This window comes from Nestor notabilis, unplaced genomic scaffold (genome assembly GCF_000696875.1).
Source record: "Nestor notabilis isolate BGI_N333 unplaced genomic scaffold, ASM69687v1 scaffold3506, whole genome shotgun sequence".
Taxonomy (NCBI): domain Eukaryota; kingdom Metazoa; phylum Chordata; class Aves; order Psittaciformes; family Psittacidae; genus Nestor; species Nestor notabilis.
In genome coordinates, this window is record NW_009932186.1 from 39509 (window position 1) to 61943 (window position 22435).

Consider the following 22435-nt stretch of genomic DNA (forward strand, 5'->3'; position numbering starts at 1 on the left):
GGTCATTTTGTCTTTCTTATAGAGTCAGAGAGACACTTCTGAAAGGATTTTCTCTTGTTCTCGTTGATGAACACATGGAGGTTTTTTTCTTTCTCCTTGACTGAACTGGCACATACTATCCCTGGCACATGTTCTTTAGTATCACTGCTTCTGAAGCAGAGTCCTTTCCCAGTTTCACCATATTTCTTTCTAGGATTTCTTTGATAAGAACATGTGAATAGTGGGTTAATCATGTACACTACTCAGCTACTCTTAGGTGGACTGTGCAAGCACAGTCAATCTACACATGCACAGAAAGTCCAATGCATTTTCAAAGCATTAGATAAACTGGACACATGCTGTAGATTTGGTGTGCATATCCCTAGTGAACATTCGTCCAGTACATTTGTATGTCCAACAGCAACTGGTACTGCTCCAGCTGGACTGCTGCATGTCTGGGATCCTTGTATGGGTTATTCTCAGTTTTCAAAATCTGCCAGAGAATCTTCCCAGGAGGAAGATCTAAGGAAATACTTCACCATCAGATTGACAAAACTTTGATGATGTTTCCTGGGCTTGTTATATTACAGAGTAGTATGATGTAACAAGCTTAATGTTTTGACGTGCTGTGCTTTGTTCTGTTTTTAAATTTTCTTTAGTGTACATAGGAGTGGAAAAAAGGATGGACTATTCAAAGAAAACCTTTTGTTACGTGGATGTACCATTAGAAATACAGAAGAGGTTGCAGGAATAGTAATCTATGCAGGTAAAAGCTGTTTTCTGTCTGACGAGACATACCACCTTTTTATAGTTTCCTTAAAATAATAACAAAAATCCATATGACATCATCTGATGTAATTGCTTCTGCAGGGCATGAGACCAAAGCTTTGTTAAACAATAATGGACCCCGTTACAAACGCAGTAAGCTTGAAAGACAGATGAATGCCGATGTCCTTTGGTGTGTCCTCATACTTCTCATCATGTGTCTGTTTTCTGCCATTGGTAAGTGCTCTTTAAAGGTAGAAACTTAGGTATCAGGCTCTCTTGGGATTCATGTACTTTGCTTCATCAAAAACATATGTATCTGCAAAAATACGAAATTCATAAAGCTGCCTCCATACTGTCTTAATTTTTGTTGTGTTTTCTTCTCTGAAATCAAAATGTCTTGATATATAATCTCATCTAAGTAGCTTCTTAGTATCAATCAAATACATGCTATTAGTACCAGAGACCTGAAAGCTTAGATTCTACAATACTCGATAGCATCCAAAAGAAGCCACTTTCTGTGTAGTCCCCTCAAAATTACAGGTGATAGAGTATAACATGCCATTAATCAGTCAACAAAGTAACTTATGAGTAGAGAATAAACATAATTAGCACAGTGCAATTCCACAGTACTATTTACTAAATCAAGGGCACAGTGCACAACATTGGAACACTGTCCCTAAACTGCAGCTGAAACATAGAAGAACTAAATAAAAGTCTAAACCTGCATAAATCCAAGTAGAAGACTGTCCAGACTTCATGGAGTGTTTAAGGAAAACCGAGGCTCAGGTTAATATTCTTCAGGCCTTTTTTCTATTCATTTGTAAGAAAGAAGTTTTACCTTTGGCACCTAAAATTTTTCTTTATACATGGCATATGAATTCCATATCCTTAATGTTTGTGTGTTCTGAAATGTTCGTGTGTGAGTCATATGGCATAAACACCAGAATGTTTCCTAACAACCATGGTGTAGTTTAATAGCAATCTTATGGCATTTTAATACATTTCTGTGTGCCTTTTTCCAGGTATTGTTAAATGCTGCTTAAAGATGAGTATTTCCAACTGTGAATCAGCCAGCCTATCTGTTTCCACTGAGTTCATGACAGTCTTTTGTAGTGTCTCAGTGTTGGGGGAGCCCAGTCCTCAGGGCTGAAGTGCCATAGTAGGTTAACGGCAGCCTGCAGCTGTCCCCTCTGCACTCGAGTTGTTGCCCCCAAAGCAGTGGCATCACGGTGCATGCTGCAGTGGCTTTGGGTTAGCTGAAACTCCTGAGATGCATGAATGTGAATGGGAGACAGTGGCATTCAGTAGGTGACACACCTTCCATTTTGTCACTTCTGTTACAAGGCTAGAAACCTCCAGCAGAGGGCCAGAGCAAACTGCTGGAGGTGCTAACAACCAAAAACAGCTGGAAAGAAATGTGCTCTTTGAAACCAGAGGTGCTTAGTGCTTCAAGATATGCAAAGCTATGTCCTGTAAGAGTCAGGCACTTCATGTACCTTCTGTCAAGAAAGTTTAAGTGGAGGTATGACAACTAATTCTTTTGAAAAACTGAGTCAGCTGAGTCAGTTATACAACGAGTCTCAGCTTAGGTCCTGGTAAGTGTGGGGTTTCCAGTGTTTGCTCTCAAGAATAAAAATATGGGCATTAATAAAGGCATCAGTATGGCAATATTGGTAGTACAGGGGCAAAATAAGTTGCATACATGGCTTATGTACTGTTTTTATTTTTCAGGAGTTCAGTGCTGGGTTTATGTATCAAGATGTAAAAGACCTTGTCAGGTGTGACTTACAAAAGATTACTTTTAAAGTAGACCTTCACCCTTTTAGTCAATTTTCAATATGCAGTGAAGGTAGTTTGAATGCATCTTATCGTGTGGGAATTCTTCTTTGTTTTTAACCTTAAAAACATCAGGCATACCATGTTTGGTCTTTTAGGACTGCAAATCCTAGCACTGTACTTAAAAAGGCAACTTTCTGTCTCTTTAACAAGAATGTTGTTTTCCCAAAATAATGATAATAAGAATAACCTTATCTTTATTTAGTTATCAGCACAATCAATAAAAAACAAAGTTTTGAGCAAGGCTTAGTATTTCTTCTTGTCGTGGTTTAAGCCCAGCTGACAACTTGGAACCACGCAGCCGCTCGCTCACTCCCCCCCCTCTTCCTTCCTCCCCCCGCTCCTGGAGGGATGGGGAGGAGAATCGGAGGAATGTAACTCCCACGGGTTGAGATAACAGCACTCCAGTAACTAAGGTATAATACAAACCACTACTGCTACCAATAATAATGATAAGAGGAATAACAAGGGGAGAGGACACAACCACTCACCACCCGCCGACCGATACCCAGCCCGACCCGAGCAGCGATCTGGGCCTTCTGGGTGACTCCCCCCAGTTTTATACTGGTCATGATGTGCTGTGGTATGGAATACCCCTTTGGCCAGTTTGGGTCAGGTGTCCTGTCTCTGCTTCCTCCTGGCTTCCCCTCCTCTCTGGCAGAGCATGAGACTGAGAAAGCCCTTGGTCAGAGTAAACATTACTAAGAAACAACTAAAAACATTGGTGTTATCAGCATTGTTCCCAGACTGAAAGTCAAGAAACACAGCACTGCACCAGCTACTAAGAAGGAGAAAAAATGACTGCTATAGCTGAACCCAGGACACTTCTGGTTTTAGTTCCTCAGCTTCCATGCTCTTGAGTCTGCTGATACTGCTATTTCATTAGTTCTGTAAACATCGTAAGATTCACACAGTAAGATAAAAGTCTGTCCTGACTTTACCCATCTGAAACTAGTTTAGTGATAATTGACTGGTGTTATACCTAGCGCAGGCAATGGAGTTCTTTCATTTTAACAAATAGAATATCACTGAAATTAATCACCTTCTGAAGAACTTTACTTTTCTCCACTGATTAGAGAAATCGCCTAAACTACTAATTTAGACTAGCCAGCTCACTTTATTTGGATAAACTTATGTGAAATGACTCTTGCATTCTGTCCGTAAGGCCAGGCAAACCCCTTTCTTAAACTCCAAATCCCAAGGCAGAAAAAACCTGTGAGTTTGGGGCGTTTTTCAAAAGTCATGCAGAGTAGTTGAAAATGAATACCATTTGGGTACATAACTCTAAGAACAAATTCATACCATAAGCATTTTTATCTGTAGCTAATTTTTCGGTTTTTTCAACTCTTCTGCAGGTCATGGCTTATGGGTATGGCAATATGGTGAAAAGAAGAAACCAATTTTTGACGTTCCAGGGCCTGATGGCAAATACTTGTCTCCTGTTTTAGCTTCAGTATATTTATTTCTGACAGTGATCATAGTTTTCCAGGTAATCAAGTTGTACATGCTGTCACCGCTGTTCATAGTTTGCTGTAATAAAGCTATAAATGTGCAGTATGTGTAGTAACCTTTCTACCACTCAGGCATGTAATCTAAGGCAGTAAGCTAATCAAGCACTAAAAATAAGTACATTTAGCCACTTTAAAATTCTATTTTAACTATAGGGAATGTGATAATATATAACCAGAAAGCTAGATTAAATAACAGTAGTGGTCTACCCAGGGGTAAAATGAAAACATCTCTGAAGAATAAACAAACTGATGCACACAGTGAGCTGTCAGAGCTCCTTTGGCGTTTGAGAAGATAATTGAGAACCTTCCCCAGAAGATTCAGGTATTTTGTTTTATTTTAAACAAGTAGGAGGAGATAGAATGCCATGGGCCCTGTTTGGAGAATACAGGCATTATGCTTCATATCCACCCACTGTTGAACAGCACCTCAAAGACTGTGGGTGCCACTTTGTGTACAGTATGCTGGTATGAGCATAGGTTGTATACATTTTTAACCACTTTCCAAAAGATATGGCTCTTAACTCCGTATCTCAGGTAGATAGCAAATCCTGTTAGAAGTTTTTTGGTTCTGGATAGAAGTATATTGAATTGTGAAGGTTGAGGTAATCTAAGAGAAGTAACAGAGATTCATATCACTGGGACATGTGGACGTATGCCCAGTGGGACACTAGAGGGGATTGCGTTACTCAGGGGAGCAACTCCTTTATGAAACGGAATGAAAAAGGATGTTAAATTACTTTTTACTCTAAGGCCCAATAATATTATGATACTGGTTAAAAAAATTCACCACAGAATTCTTTAAACACAAACCTTTAACTGCAGTTTTTGTTCAAATAACCACATTTGCACACTTACACACATGCTATAATTTATCCCTCATATCTAGTTCAGCAAGCTAAATAATGTATGCAGTCAGGAATTTCTGTCCTGAAAAACATCTGCAGAGAAAAACTCAGGTACAAATGAGGTATTTCATGGAGTTTTGACAGCCCTCAAGAAGCAGTTGAAAATCCGTTCTGGTGAAACTTCTTCTCACATCTTACTCTTCAGCAATTACAGGACATGTTCTTCAATCAAATAATCTGCTGTGCAAAAACCAAGGCCAAAAACCATTGTTCCTGTGGAGAGATTAACACTTCTCATTTTGTTTCTTGTATTCCTGCAAGGTTAATTTGTGAACAGTCCATTACTTATACAGGATAAATTTATCCAATTCTTTCACATTTATAGGATTCTGACTGTAGTATCTATTTTGGGTTTGGGGTTTTTTTTTCTTATTTTCCTTTCCCAGCTAGCTTTAAGCTAGCATAATTACCACTAAAAAGGATTTGTTTCTGTCCAAGTTTTGATAATTACCTTTCTAGACATAATAATGCATTTCAGTTCTGTGATTCCCTATAGGTTTTCCTCATCTAACACGGTAAATAAACTCTTCTCAAACATGATAATAACTTTACAATAGATGATTAATGTACCTAGCCTCTTTATGTTCTAGTCTAGTACCAAGTTAACTAGATTTTACTAATTTGTTGTATCCTTGCTTCTTTTTTTCTCCTAATTCTCTTTCTTTTTGTGTATTCTAGGTTATGATTCCAATTTCTTTGTATGTATCCATTGAAATAGTTAAAATCTGCCAAGTATACTTCATTCATCAAGATAAAGATTTATATGATGAAGAAACAGATTCTCAGCTGCAGTGCCGAGCTTTAAATATCACAGAAGACTTAGGTCAGGTGCAGTTTATCTTTTCAGACAAGACTGGGACACTTACTGAAAACAAGATGGTTTTCCGAAGGTGCACTGTTTCTGGAATAGAGTATTCCCATGATGATAATGGTGAGCTCATGTTCTTGTTTTCTATTTAATATTTACACTTCGGGTAATTTGATGTAGATAAAAAAAATTACTGTAATCTTAAATCAAAAAGAGAAACAAAAGAAATTGCACATATCCATTCAGCAAACTCTATAATAGCTGTTTTCAGATTAGAGTAATTTGATGGCTGTGTTCAGCTGTGTCGTGGTTTAAGCCCAGCCGGCAACTCAGAACCACGCAGCCGCTCGCTCACTCCCCCGCCTCTTCCTCCCTCCCCCCGCTCCCAGAGGGATGGGGAGGAGAATCGGAGGAATGTAACTCCCACGGGTTGAGATAACAGCACTCCAGTAACTAAGGAATAATACAAACCACTGCTGCTACCAATAATAATGAGAAGAGGAATAAGAAGGGGAGAGGACACAACCGCTCACCACCCGCCGACCGATACCCAGCCCGACCCGAGCAGCGACCTGGGCCTTCCGGGTAACTCCCCCCAGTTTCTATACTGGGCATGACGTGCTGTGGTATGGAATACCCCTTTGGCCAGTTCGGGTCAGGTGTCCTGTCTCTGCTTCCTCCTGGCTTCCCCTCCTCTCTGGCAGAGCACCAGACCAAGAAAGTCCTTGGTCAGAGTAAACATTACTGAGCAACAACTAAAACCATCGGTGTTACCAGCGTTGTTCCCAGGCTGAAAGTCAAAACCACAGCACTGCACCAGCTACTAAGAAGGAGAAAAAAAAATGACTGCTATAGCTGAACCCAGGACAAGCTGGCAATGACAATCTTATCAAAAGTGTTCTGTAACTTCTACAGTATGTTGTCAAGGCAGTTAAAGGTTCTGTCTTTAGCTCCTGGTCTACTGAAGTGCTTGTGCACGTGGCTAATTACGCAATTTGAATGGTACTGCTGGTACCACAATTGTTTGGGGTGTTTGGAGTATACTATGTAAAATACCAGTTTTAAGCATACGGCCATATTAGTGTATTCTGATTGAATACCTGGAATGAGAACGTCCTTTTGTGCTGAGAGATAAATATAAACTAATCTATTTGTTTTCATATTAACAAGAAACATAATCTGATGTAATGGCATGTTTTATGTTGCCTTTGTCAGATTCTTTTCAGTGCTGTGTAACAGGTGTCTATGTTAAGGTACCTTCACTGCTGTATGAACACTGCAGTTGAGAGAATGTCCTCAAGTATCAGGTTCTTGAAACACTAAAAAGTTACTTTTAGTCACAAGGGAATGCGAGGCTTTTCATCCCCGTGTCATTTCATCAGCCTTTTAAAATTAAGAAGTTATTTCCTGTTTTGTGATTTGTTTATAATTTGTGTTATTTTCCTCTAACATTTTGTTGTTACCATTTTTGGCATAACAGATCTTACCTCTTCAAATCATACTCTGTGTGCAGATACATCATTGCATTCCTATTTGCAAAAAATAAGTTTCCTAATCTACATAATGTGTAAAGATCACTGATTAGAAAGTTTTCTCAGAGACCATTGCAGAAGTTCAGCTTACAAATAAGATACAGAATAAGAGAAATAATCAAAAAGACCAGGAAACCTAAAACATGTTTTAGAGAGTTCTTAAGATTGCAGATAGGAAAAAGATGTTTTGAAGTTTTGGATAATGCAAATATTGTTCTTTTTTTCTCCTGCTTTAAAGTAGTACTGAGACCTTACATTTAAGGCAGTCTTTTTCAGGAAACTAGATGTTTGGGTTAGTGTTACTATTACAGAGTTACAGAAGGAACTTAAACAGGAACAAACTTTGACTTCCTACCTCTGTACTGTAGGTAAGAAAGAGAGAAGAATTGGAATTAATAGTACATTTCTGGACTCTCAGTTCTGCTTGTGACACTCTGCTTTTTGTCCTTTTTCCTTGCCACTGATCGTTTGCTTGTTTATACTAATTTCAGAGTGTACTCTGTTCCTTGCAGGAATGATGATGGTACTGCCAACTAAAACAGTGCAGAAAGGGTATTTTTATGAGCTCAGTATCATTAGCTAATATGTAGGCTGAATTCAGACTCCTAAATTTGAGTACTGAGTTTCAGATCTTTTTCCTTCAGCAGAAATCTAAGTTTGTGTGTGCTTTCCTCTTACGATTTCAGATTACAATATAAATGTTAATGAAAGAAGAATGAATTTCACTAGAAACCAAAGTGTCAAATACATAAAATAAACAGATTATTTTTTTCAGTCATTCTAATCATGTATGGCTATATTTGGGCTTTCTTGTAAGTCAAGTCAGTATAAAATTTCTTACAAATACAATTTTTAAATTGGTTCAGAATATATACACACAATATTTTATTCACAGTATTCTGTTTATTGTCCTCTACAGAAAACAGGTATTTTTCTGTCATTCTCTGTATATAAATGACGATAATTTCTATTGATTCTATTCCCTATAATCAGGATTAATAACACAGTAAAAACTATTCTTCATTCAAGTCTTTTGTAGCTCTATTCTCCAGTCTGATTTTCTAACCATCTCTTACCTTTTCTGCTGATGAAACTTTCTTGTTTAGGTATGATAAAATGTCTGTCACAGCTCTTTCTGGTTTTGAGGAGTGCATTAACAACATTTCATGACTGTGTGCTTACTTGCAAATGATTTGTCCACTACTTTCCTGTATCTTGTACCTCAGTGTCTGAATTTCTCTCAGGTTTTGGGGCATATGTCATAACTGATGCCATCCTGGTCTTAGGTTTTGCTGAAGATTTCATATATTAGAAAATTCTAAAATCTTTCTTTTGGCAAGTGATCTGAGGCTGCCATATATGCAAGAAAACCAAGTAAAATGCATCTGCCTTTTCTTATGTAAGATCATTGTTTCTAAGATGATCTTCCTTCACTTACGTGAGCAATTTTTCTGGCTTAGTAGTTTGTTACTTGGAATCAAACTCTGAGTAACACTTTGGATGAAGAAATGAATTTAAAATTATTGTACATGGGTCAAGATTCAAAAGCTAAAGATAACAGGTCGTTTTCTACTGTAAAAACATATAGCTCAGGGTGGAAATATCCTTGTTCTGAGCAATTTGGCCTAAGTTTGTTACCCTACTGTGGCTGGGTGGCAATGACTGTTGTTCCAGTTGCTTGACCCTTCTCATTATAAGATGCTGTTTTCAGTTAGCGATAATTTTAAAAACTTTTGGTTCATGTTTTCCATGACAGATGTTTGCCTCAGGCATGAATTCTGGGGGAGAAATTTCAGTCAGAACATCTCCATTCACCCGTATCCAAGAACAAGGCTAAGATGTAACATGCTTTTTTCCCATGCTAAGAAGTTCTGGCAGATCTTCCTCTGAAGTCATGTAGAGGCCCTATATTCTGGGGCTTAGCCATGCACACACACAGAGGGAGAAAGTTACCTCTACAATGGCAGACTGAGGTCTGAAATTTCCTCACTTTGGAACTTTGATTTTCTGTTGAACCATTGTTTTCTGCATAATGTAGGACTGCTGCGTATCTGTTAATTAATCAACAGCTTGTGCATAGCCTTCACAAGTTTTCTCTATGCTGCATTATAAGCTTTTCCCCCTAAAATTTGTTCACATGTATGAGCAGGTATCCTGTTCTTTTCAGTTCTGCAGGCATTGTTACACTGCATTTGTCACCATCATATCTGAGTTCCTTCCACTAGTGCATTAAGCAACGCGTGTGATTTTTTGCTTTTGTGTAGCTTGGTCTTTCCCCTTCTTTCTCTCCCTATGCAGAGCACAGTTTGTTTCGGATTGGGAGCTACTTGAAAGGCATACATGATGCTGTGTTAAGTTTGGCATATTTGAGGCAGCATGTCTTTTTCTTGAGTGGTGGGAGTGTCCTTATTTTCTTTGGAAATTTGTTCCATAAAGCCATGTGAATTCCCCATGTACAGGTGAGCTTTATGATTATGAGGTAGAGTTCTGTTTTGCATCAGAAATGGACATGTTAATCATGGTTTTCATCACAGAGGTTTATGTGGACCTTATGCAGGGTTGAAGCAATTAAATGCTTGTAAAACAAAAACTGAAACCCTGAACAAGACTTAGTACTTCTTTTTTTTCAGGTAATATGGAGAACAAGGGGCAGTTTTCATGAATTTGCTGGAGGAAACGTTTTCCTCCAGAATTCTCTGTTTGCTCACAGTTTCTTATGAGGCTAATGGCACTATGCCCAGGAGTATTGCATTGTTTTAGTCTAGACAAGAGGTGACAAAAACATGAGTAATAGAGGCCAATAAATTGCACCAGCATGGGACAGAAGCATTTGGCCAACTGGAGGTAGTACAAAGTATTACTCATGGGTACTGCTATGTGAGAGCTTAGCACCAAAGAGGAATCCAGGAATAATTGTGAAGGCTGTGAGGAAAAGTGTAAGTGTACTGAGCAACAGTTCCATGATGGAAGGTCTATCAAACATTCCATTGTTGAGGTCACCTATAATATTTTGGTGATGATTTATACACTTGCTGGGATCAAACTACAGGAATTCACGCTGCCTTTTCATATCCTGTGGAGGCTATGTGGATAGGAGTACTGTGTACAGTTCTGGTGTCCTCAACATAAAAAGGACATGGAGCTGTTGGAGCAAGTCCAGAGGAGGGCCACGAGGATGATAAGGGGACTGGAGCACCTCCCGTATGAAGACAGGCTGAGGAAGCTGTGGTTGTTCAGCCTGGAGAAGAGAAGGCTGCGTGGAGACCTCACAGCAGCTTTCCAGTATCTGAGAAGGGGGTCTATATGGATGCTGGGAAGGGACTCTTTGTGAGGGACTGTAGTGGTAGGACAAAGGGTAACATATTCAAACTTAAACAGGGGAAGATTAGATTAGATTAGATTAGATTAGATTAGATTAGATTAGATTAGATTAGATATAAGGAAGAAGTTCTTTACAGTGAGGGTGCTGAGGCACTGGAATGGGTTGCCCAAGGAAGTTGTGAATGCTCCATCCGTGGCGGTGTTCAAGGCCAGGTTGGACAGAGCCTTGGGTGACAGAGCCTTAGTGTGTGGTGTCCCTGCCTATGGCACGGGGGAGTTGGAACTGGATGATCTTAAGATCCTTTCCAACCCTAGCTATTCTATGATTCTATGTGGGGATAAGATTCTTATTAAGTGATTGTGGATATATGTATGGAAGATAGTTATCTTGTGACTTTACAGTTACTACAGAAAATAAAGCATTTGTGGGATGTAGTTCATCAGAACTGTTTTAGACATCTACATTTGTTGTCACATATGTGCCTATTTCTCTGTGGTTTAGAATTCTAACTACAGGTGAAGAGGATTCCCACCTCACATCTGCACGGACCACGTTCTTAAATCTGTTTTGTTATCTTCTTCAAAGGTTCTCCTTGATTGTTAATTTAAGAGCAGGGTATATCCAGGCCACTCCAAGTGGAAGTGGCTTATCCTATTCATAAATGTCCTGGACATTTATGGAATACCCATTGGCACTATACACTGGTTAAATCCTGGAATTATTCTTCCAATCAATATTTTCTTCTAGCCCAAAAGAAAGTAAGCATCTAAAAAAAAAAAAAAATCATGTCAGACCCAGGATTATGTGCAATTAAGTTGCCATATCATAGCTCTTCCCTGGCTAGTAGCCAGCTTCTAGCAATTCTTGGAACTGGCTGTGTCCTAAGCTTGTAAGCTAAAACAAGAGATAGTAGGTGCCCAAAAGCTGAATGTGCTACTGAAAGTGATTGTATGATTTGGAAACAACCAAATGCTCTTGGCCTGACATCTGTCCTAGTTGTTTTCCAAATGCTGAATTAATTGCACTCTTGCCTATGGGGTGTGATATCTGTTTTTCTAGTTTTAGCCACCCATTGTATGGAACTTATGACAAAACACGAGCTGAATCTCCATGAATGCAACCACACAAATCTGAAAAATCTGAATTTTGGATTCTTTGCATTCCTTCCCCTTCCTTCCAATGACTGAAAAGAACTCCAGACAACATGAGAATAAGAGAAATTTATGGGGGTAAAGGCAGATGATGAAAACCTCAGAGATTTTCTCTTCCCTAGCAAAATTTCTTAATCATTTGATCTGAGAAAGAAGGAGTTTCTTTGTGCTTTCTATTTTTTCTGCAGAAGATTGGCTAGCAACTACTTGTCATAGGAAAGTGCATTATAGTAAAAAAATCTCCTTCTCGGTTTGAGGAACTTTCCACAACTTTGTTGTGGAACTTTCTTTTTTTTGTATGGATTCAAGAGAACATAGACTGCACATTCCAGCCATGTTGGAGAATTGGATTTAATTAAAAAATAAATAAATAAAACCTTTTCCATGAATGCAGCCGTTGATTCCAAAAGGTCTTCTCATCTGCCACCTTTACAATTTGGCTATCTTCAGAAACCAGGGTAGTCCACTTAGACCTTCCCCAGAAAGATTAAAATCTTTAGCAGAACTGGGTGCTTCAGCCACTCTGTAGCTTGTTTATGGTTTCTCTTTACATTTGTTACTGCTTTTTAGGAAAAATTTAATTGGTAACTTCAGGGAAAGAACCAGTGCCAGAAGAGGTAGAACTCAGTACATTGGGATAGACCCGTTCTAAGTCCTATAAAAGACAAACTCATTTTTAGAGACAGGAAAATCTCCAGAACAATAGGAAAATGGTCTCCATTTCTAAGTGAGTAAAGACTTCTTAATGAAGGACTTAAAGTTATTTATTGTAAGCCCCTGAGAATGCCAAGAGGGAAGAGGAAGGAAAACCTTGGGGTTTTTCTAATCTCAAGACTTGTCCTTACGGGGAAGTTCTTGCAAAGTAAATGAAGTTAAAATTATGTTAGCACACTTGTACAAATTTATAGCATGCTAGCTGCTCGACTGATTCTTTATGTAGACGCTAGAGTGCACTTCAAAGTGAAATAAGCTTGCACTCATAAAATAATAAGGAAATAAGGTGATGTGAGTAAGTGCTGCACATCTAGATTTACTTCATGACAGTTCAGTAGCAGCCTTATTTCAGTGGTTTGGGCCAAAATGGAATTATTCCATGGTGAAATCAGGGCCCTATACACTGGTTGCTGAATTACTCTGGTTTGGGGGGTCTGCAGCTTTATTATGCTTGAAGGGAAGTTTGTTGGAGTTTTGTGATCCCACTTTTTTAGTTGGTGGAACATCTGGCTGTGTGGCAACTGTGTCTCCATCAGCCTGCAAAATGGATACCTCATCATAGAACATGGAAGGTAAAACAAAAGCAAAAACACAATAATGAAAATAAAAGGGCTTTTAAAATAAAAGAATGTATATTCAAATACTTAGAAGCTACTACAGGAGTTTTATTTATAGCTTACTGTTGTCTTCGGAAACATAGAAGTGAGTTCATGGAGTAAGTATTAATTATTCTTTCTTCGTTGTCCTGTAAATATAAAATGAAGTACAGTATAGTGAAATTTGATTTTCATGAATTACATTGCTGTGTTTCTCAAAGTTGTTTGTCTTTGACCTTAATAAAAAACTGTCTATCAGACAAAAGATCAAAGCCATCAATTTTCAGTCCTGAAACTGAAAAGCATCCCACAAAAATGTCTTTCAGGTTATAATGTTCACAGGAAAAGGTTCTGAATCGGAGAGGGCTGAGTGGGTGGAGAGAACAGCGTGTTCCCAAAGAAGCACGCTTTGCACAGCTGAAGCATTATGAACCTTAGCCATAACATAATGATTGAACCGGGTTTCATTATTTCTTCATACTTAATTCTTTCTGCATAATGTGAAAGGTGCTAAGGCCTGTTTTTTATTGTCAAGCTTACCTTGTTATAAACTGAAATAACACCATTTAGATCAAAAGACTTTCGTTTGACTTGGTTAAATGAGATTCTGGTCTCTTATCTGCTTTCCCTATTTCTCCTTTTTCTTAGTGGCAGGAACAATTAAATGAATGTGCTACAGTGAAAACCTGTAAAGAGAACAAGAGATAGCTAGTATTACATAGGCTAGAAGAGAATTGGAATAATGCTAATAAATAAATTAATAAGCTAAAATAAATAAAATAAATAAGCTAAGTGTTGCATTAGGAAACAGTTTTCACTATGTTGAATAAACAAAATATTTTCAAAAGTAATGTAAGAAAGAAGAAAGAGCAATGAAGACTACAGAGTTATGGTATGCAAGCATAATTGTGTTGTGCATTAGATGTATTCTCTGCTTAACCATAGAGTTTTTATACATGGAATAAAATGATAATCAGTTCAGTCTTTTTAGATTCAAGATGTATTTCAAGATGTATTTTCAGAGCAGAAGCTTAAATTAGGTATGATTATTAAGGAAAATGTGTCTTTTAAAAAAAAAACAACTGTGCTTGAAAGGGGGTTGGACCAACTGGGTACCACATTTTGCAAAGCTGAAAAGAATAACTTAACCCTGTCCTTTCCATGTCAAAGAATTTTACCTGTTGCAAAAAGTGCAGCGTTCTGTCAGTCTACCATTCAAATGTCCAGCATCCACAGTGAGGAAGATTATCCCTATGGCAAATCCACGCTTTTTTTTATGGCTTTCCTAGGAGAGGCTGAGCAGCTACATGTCACACTGGGATGCTGGGAGGGGGGAACAGTGAGCAGCCTGGATCACATCTTGATCGAGGACCTGAATCAGTGCTTTTAACATGCTGCAGATCACTTTGGGCCCTCAGTGTAGACTCCTTCTGATATGGACATACCTATCATGACTTGAATTAGATTTACAGTATAGGGATCTGTACTTAGAATCATAGAATAGTTAGGGTTGGAAAGGACCTTAAGATCATCTAGTTCCACCCCCCCTGCAATGAGCAGGGACACCACACACTAAACTATGTCGCCCAAGGCTCTGTCCAGCCTGGCCTTGAACACCTCCAGGGTTGGAGCATTCACAGCTTCCTTGGGCAACCCATTCCAGTGCCTCACCACCCTCACTGTGAAGAACTTCTTCCTTAGATCTAACTTAAACTTCCCCTGTTTAAGTTTAAAGCCATTACCCCTTGTCCTACCACTAGAGTCCCTAATGAAGAGTCCCTCCCCAGCATCCTTGTGGGCCCCCTTCAGATACTGGAAGGCTGCTGTAAGGTCTCCACACAGCTTACAGGACATAAGCAGGTGGGAATTAGTGGGCAAGAGTGATGAGGCAGGTTGGAATTGCTCTGTCCCAAAGCATGTGCAACAAGTTGCAGGAAGGAGCCTGTGGAGGTGAAGTGAACTTTCTTTGCTTGCAACTCATTACCACAAAACATAAAGGCCAAAGAGACCAGTGACCTCCCTAATTTTTGAGCTGTCCTCTAGGTTCTGTCATATGAATAAAGGACAAAGTAGGCACTGGAACGAGAACACAGCAGTGCTTTGCTCTTCTGTTTGCAGCTGTGTGGCTCAAGGAGCAGCTGCTCTCACAGTGCCGAACGTGCCATTGCTTAACCGCTTTCCCACCACAAAGTGTGAGTCACATCAAATAATGCTAATGAAGGAAACTCCTCAGCCACCTGCAGTTAGTCTACATCAGCCTCGGAGCTGAGGCTGCAGGGCTGCTTTTTAGCTATGGGGCAGAAGTGATCTGCAGTGTGCCCTGCATTCTCTTCTCCATGTCTCCGCATACACTATGTCCCTTTCTGCCTCCCTGGCCTGAATCTTCTTCCAGCAGGAGTCAGAGTGCAGCGCAGGATGTTGCATTCCTGGGCATGCAGTTAGAGCAACAACCAGGTGTACATTCACCGCAGGACCGGGAAGCTCTCCCAGCTCCCACATTTCAGACAGAGCCTATACACGTTCCAAATGGAGCTGAAAAAACCTCTGATGTATGATACTGTACTGATAGAGCTATCACCATGTACAGTGTGTGGTCTGATTTCAACTCCTCCAACTGCTTTCTGACAGCTAAAACATGTTTGAAAATTGCAGCGGATGGCAAGGATGGGTTTTTCTTTGATCATAAAGCTAGCTACGTTAGAAGTGATCCCATGCCAAACCCACTATATGTAATGCAAGATTTTTTTCAGGAAGTATTTTGGAAGATTTTTTTGTTGGTGTTCATTAAATGCCTGAATAATTAATTTGCGTAATTGACTTACAATGATTTGTCATTTGACATTAGGAAAATCTTAATTTGTTACACCAGAGAACCAAAACAAAGCTGAGCCACAAGTATGTAACTTGTGCTGTATATGTGGATAGTGTGGATTATTTTGAGGGTATAATGAAAAGCAGTGAATACCGAATGAAGAAATAAATGGATACCTGTTAGAGTGACGTGTATGCCTAATGAACAACCCAGATTATTAAATGCCCATGGTCTTCAGGAATGGGAAAAATATGCCCTGCATCAGTTAGACCTGAGCAGAGCCTGTCATTAGAGGGCTGTTTTTCTGTGGCAGTTTCACACCTCTTCTTTCTGCTTCCTTTATAACTTCTATATATCAAACTGCCAAGATTGTTTTCTAACATTAATTGTTGTAATTGAATTCTTGACTGGGGAAGCATTCATCTCAAATGTATCATTCAGGAAGCACTTTTTCATTCTGTGTAAACTAGGTATTGCTCACTGCAGCAAATAGTGATAGAAACAAGTGTTGCAGCAGCTGAGGGTATCCTGGTTTTCATATTGCATGCTGCATCGTCCTGCCTATCATGCTATCCAGAGAGAAAGGTGCAGACTCCAGGATGGTTTTAGCACTAGGCTAGGACTCAAGAATCTGGGTACATGTCTCCACTCTGCAGCAGATGGCCCTGACCTTGAGTGAGGCTTTTAAGCTGTCTGCCTCATCTCTGTATGTAAAAGAAGGGCAGTAGTGCTCTGGAGGTGTGTTGTTCTGAAGACATTTCAGATGTCAGTTAACTGTACTGGATAGATGCGACATTTTTGCTCGTGAATACTTTCTGTGAAATTTACGTATGTTGGAAAGGACATGAAAATTTTCTTAATTGTTTATTTCCTTCTCAGACTGCAAGTGAACACCAAATTATTTGGTTGATTTCATCAGGCTGAGCTGTGGAATAGTCTACACGAGTGCAGTGAGTTATTTCAGAGTCTGTCTTTCAGAGAGAGTGCGATGATGAGGGAGGCAGTATATTGCTTTACATTTCTAATTATGTTATCTGCATCCTCTGCTAGATACTACCATTCAATTAAGACTAGACTTTGTTATCTCTTGATAATGAAATCATTCATTATTACTGTGAAAGCACAGTATAATATTAAAAACAGATCACTTGAACAAAGTCACCGTGCCCTTCTCCCTTTTTCTCAGCCATATTTAACATATACAACATTCCTCCTTCTGTATTTTTACTCATAGCCAAACGCTTAGCGATGTACCAAGAACCTGATTCTGAGGAAGATGAGGCAGCCCCAAAAGGAGGAACTCTATCCCAGCGTGATAGTATCTGCAGCCATCAGAGCATTAAAGTAATACACAGAAGTCAGAGCACCAAAACCCACCGGCGCACAGGTAGCAGAGCTGAAGCAAAAAGAGCAAGCATACTCTCAAAGCATACTGCGTTCAGTAGCCCAATGGTAAGTCATGAGAACTAAAACCACGTGTCCTGTATCTTTTGATAGAACAATGTCCTGAAAAGGTAAAGACATCTGTAGCACATTGTGTACCTCTTACAGACTTCATCTTGGCATTTTTTATTCTGTAGTCACAGCTGTTTCTACAAAAACAGTCAAGTGTTGACATAGATCTTACTTAAATACCTCTTCTGAGGGAACGAGCTAAAGATAAAGAATATCTGAAACCTTGTTTGAGTTATACCTTGATTTTGAAAAGAAAATGTATGCCTTCCCTTTATCTACAGAAGCTGAGAGTAGCATAAGATTTGAGGTCAAGGATTCTAATTGACCTGCACATGCTTTTTCTCTTTTGTCAGAGGATTTTAAAACTAAAAAGTGCTGGGCTGGACGCTGTATTCCAATTCTTTGACACTGTTGACGTAATTTTTAGTGTGATTCAAGATTATCAGTGGGTTGCATGTGTTGTATTTTAAAAAGTAAAAACCTTTACATTTCAAAATGTTGATAAATTTATGGCCTTACAAGTTTGCATTATTAAATTTCTTTTATACTATTGTTATTCTGTGGAAGTTTTACATGGGCTGAATGATCATAAGACCAGAGAAGCCATGTTGTTTCTATCTAGGGATTTTGCATTGTTCCACTATTGACACAAATTCACCCTTAAAACAAATTACAAATATAGACACAGAATTATGCTGTTTGCAGTGGTGGAACTCCTTTGGTTCGGTCAAGAGTAAACTCTTTTGGCAAAATTCCAAGCTTTTAATTTTTACGTGCAGGGTTCTGTGGTTGCTCAGATTCATCAGCTGCTGAGCATCAGCAGATAAAATTCTGCTGAAGAAAGAGCCCTACGCTGGTTTTCTGTTTTATCCTTGCATCCTTCTATCTTAAGAAATACTGGAGTGTGCTCTGACAAGAAATAGATGAAATAAGTGGAAAGTACTCATGAAATAGAGTGGAAAGTGCTCTGTGTTTCAGTGTAAAAAACCACATGAATTACCTTCAAATGTGTGGATGGTGGTTGTTCTTTAACAAACAAACAAATGAATGAATCCAAGATGGTTGCATTTTATTATGGTGATCTAAGCCCAAGCTTTGAATGTCATTTTGCTGTCTAATTTTTTCACTCTTATGGTCTCTGTAGTGTACCACCCTTTAATAATAGATAATAAATGTCTTGAATTAGACAGAAGAGAGGGAGGTATATTAGTATGTAACTCTTCTCCTATCTACTACCCCCAAAGTAGATGAATATTGCTGTTATAATTATCGGTAGTGAAAAAGTTGGTAACACAGTTACTCACATTTCCATTTCTATCAGTAGGCTCGTTAACTGTTTATTGTCTAGAATGGATGTCTTACAGTCCTCTCCAGCTCCACTCTGTGGTGTAAGGCCACTATAACACCCTTGATATTGATACTGTTTTGGATGCCTTGATTGCTTGTTGCTGCTTTGGAGATTTGCAGAATCATGGATATTAATTGCTGTTATTTATTACTAGGAGAAGGACATTACACCTGACCCAAGATTGTTAGAAAAGGTGAATGAATGTGCAAAGCATCTGGAGATCATGAGAGGCCATGAACAGCCATTATCCCAACTAAGTCCAGAATTGTGTGACATTTTTGACTTTTTCATCGCTTTGACTATATGTAATACAGTCGTGGTTACTGCACCAAATCAGCCCCGGCAGAAGGTGGGTTAAAAAAATCAACAGAAGAGAGTTTAAGCCTGTTTTGCATTGATACTAAGTTATCTTGTAAATTGGGGAAATTAAAACCTCTTGTTCTAGTGAGAAACAACTATGACTAGTATTGAGACAACTCCTAGAACCACTGTGTGATTGAGTTGGCTTAGTTAAACTTTCTTTAAATGAAATATTTCACTTACCTTCAAGGTAAGATATTCTTTCATTCCCAATTTCAAGATACTTCTGAAACTTTCCCAGTTTATTGTGCTGTAACTTATTCATTTAATCAATGTGAGTGTGTGTGTAAATATGTGTGTAAACTACTTTGTAAATGTGAAAGACTTCCCAGAAAAGGATATAAGCTGTTTGTGAATATTATGTGTGCATGGATTAAATTAAGGAAAGGATGAGACATTTTGAAAAAAATTAAAAAGAGAATATACTTGAAAAACATTGCTTAAAACTTTCAAATTATGTAAAAGATTCGTCATAGGCTCATTATGAGAAATAAATGATCATTACGGCTTAAATGGGCTAAACCAGTGCCATTGATGAATGAGAGTTTCAAAAATGCAATTCCAAAATGATCTGTAAGACAAAAATATAGTGAAGTATAGTATTAAAGCCAGCCAGCAGCTGGAATTTCCATTCTGGAGAAAATCCTGTGATTTGTGTCTGTTGCAGATTGGAATAAAAAGTGAACTAGTCTGCAAAATGACATGGTTTTGTGCCAGGGACAACATTTGGAGAATGCTCACTTCTGCTGTTTCATGAATGCTACACCGTGCAATAATTTAATATGTATTACTATGAATATGTTATTACTATTAATAACTATTAATTATCACTGTTAATTTTAATAATTAATTTATTAATTATTAGTAAATGTTGATATTGCTATTAATAATTGTAATTGTAGAAATTACTTATGAAAACTGACATGAGTGGTAAAAATGAAGCAAAATGCTTTGATGCTGAAAGAGAAGACAGTGGAAATTATTTATTTCAACATCAAAATGTTCCTATTGAGTATGTTGGTACTGACATATTCCCATAAAACTTTTCTGATACCACACTTCTCAACTGCATTAACTTTTTTTTACTACTTTCACTGAACATGTACGAATGCCAGTATTTCCTACTAATGGCAGCTTTTAGTATGCACTACTGATGGTAGTGCAACATTGATCATTTATCCATTAGTCATATCTGAAGAGATGAAAGAAGAAAAAATAATTTTTAATACAAACATAATGTGCTTTCACACACAGGTACAATTCTGAAGTTCTGGTAAGGTTTTTTTGCTGTTGAGTCTGTTTCCTTTCTCAAAATACAAATGCCATTACATTTTGCTCTCAAAGAAATTCTCTTTAGTTGGACCTGTTTAGACTGAATATTATTGTACAGCTTTTCTTTGGGTTTTGTTCACTGGTTTATTTTCACTTCTAAAGGTTAGAGATCGATTTGAACTAAAATCTCCAGTAAAAACTATAGAAGACTTCATACGAAGATTCACTCCAAGTCGCTTGACCTCTGGATCTAACAGCAGCAGTTCATCTAGTCTAGCTACAAGCAAATCAATGCACAGATTTGGCTTAAGCCTGCTTTCATCTACATCTACGGATACCACTTTATTAAAACTGGAAGAGAAGCTGGCGTACTCTGCGCAGATGAATAACAATGGCTACAGCTCCCAGCAAGGCAGGACAGCTGTGGGGGGTGGACCTGAGGAAGGAGAACTCCGTTATGAAGCAGAGAGTCCAGATGAAGCTGCTCTCGTCTATGCAGCAAGGGCATATAACTGTTCTCTGGTTGGGAGGCTGTCCGACCAGGTATCAGTGGAGCTACCTCACCTGGGAACATTAAGCTTTGAAGTATTACATACATTGGGCTTTGATTCCGTCAGAAAGAGGATGTCAGTAGTGGTTAGACATCCTCTCACAGATGAAATAAATGTTTACACTAAAGGAGCAGATTCAGTTGTTATGGATCTTCTTCTACCCTGCTCTTCAGGTACACCTCTTTCTTAACTTCGCGGGAGTGGGGAGGTGGAGGGAGGCAATTCTGCTTAACTGCTGAAAACCACATTGTATCTTAGTGCCTTCTCCAGAAAGTAGACCTCCCTGCTTTTGTGGTGAAGATAGGGAAGAGTAGAATGGCATTTGTTTCTCTTCTTTTATAATACTTTGCTATTATTTACTGTGAGGGTGGTGAGACACTGGAATAAGTTGCCAATAGGAGCTGTGGCTGCCCCATCCCTGGAAGTGTTCAGTGTCAGGTTGGATGGGGCTTTGAACAACCTGGTCTAGTGGTAGGTGTCCCAGCCCACAGCAGAGGGACTGGAACTGGATGAACTTTAAGGTCCCTTCCAATCCAAACCATTCTGTGGTTCTATGATTACAGCAAGTCTTCTGTAAGAAATTACTGGTTCCTTACCATAGAAGAGTGAATGAAATTGATTTCTCTTCAAGATCTTCTACTAACAAACTTTATTTTGAAGGAATTTCTTGAAACTCTACCAAAGCAATTTACATTTCTCAAGGAGAAACTGCCGGCCAGTGCTTGACTATTTGAGTGTTTTATATGAAATCCAAGCACTTCATGTTGCAGCTTCCCTCTTGTGTTTCATTTGTAAATCTTTACATCCTTTTGCTGCAATATGTTTGCATAAACCAACACATTTATGCTGGTTTGACTATGATGCTAAAGGGCACTGAATCAATGAGCCATCAAAACAGGAAGGTTGCGGCAAAAGAAGGAGAGGTGCTATTCAGATGAGAAATCTTGTCTTCAGATACATAGTTGACTAGCAGGGAACAGGTATGTAGCTGTGAACTACGTGGAACTTCCCTAAAGCATGGAGACTTCTCCAGCACCCAGCTGTCACATGGAACAGAAACAACGTTAAGTAGTTGCTGGTTGTAATCAGTTGGATTCAAGAAGAACCCTGTAAGCTTTCAGAAGTTAGAGGAGACACACAGGTTTTAGTTTGCACGAATCATTTTGCATCTAATTTACTATATTTTCAACACTGAATTTAATCTGGTGTTTAAGGTTACCCTGGTATGAATGGACAGAGCCCAGAAGTGCTAGAGGTACTTCCCCATCTTTCACTAACACATTGACTTTGTGGTTACTTTGACATTAGTTGGAGTAAACAATTGTGAAAGGCTTATACTGTGCAATTTTAGTTTAATGAAACACAGAAAAATGTTGGCATTAGGTTTCTGTTTACAGCCATATAAATCACAGCTGAGCCAAAAAAAATTAAGAACAACTTGTTCTTAACTAACAACAAAGTATTCATGAATAATTTCTAGTGAAGATCTGATATCACAGAAGGTACATAGAGCAT

General features: G+C 38.7%; 1 protein-coding gene across 1 annotated transcript in view; it reads left to right on the forward strand.

Moving 5' to 3' along the window:
- ATP10A (ATPase, class V, type 10A) overlaps positions 1–22435 on the forward strand; it is a 70314-nt gene that overhangs the window by 24173 nt on the left and 23706 nt on the right. The window contains exons 4-10 of the mRNA XM_010016238.1: positions 639–745; positions 850–981; positions 3939–4072; positions 5678–5930; positions 17169–17386; positions 18892–19086; positions 20532–21093. Of these exons, the coding sequence (XP_010014540.1) occupies positions 639–745; positions 850–981; positions 3939–4072; positions 5678–5930; positions 17169–17386; positions 18892–19086; positions 20532–21093 (1601 nt within the window). The remainder of the gene's footprint in view (positions 1–638; positions 746–849; positions 982–3938; positions 4073–5677; positions 5931–17168; positions 17387–18891; positions 19087–20531; positions 21094–22435) is intronic.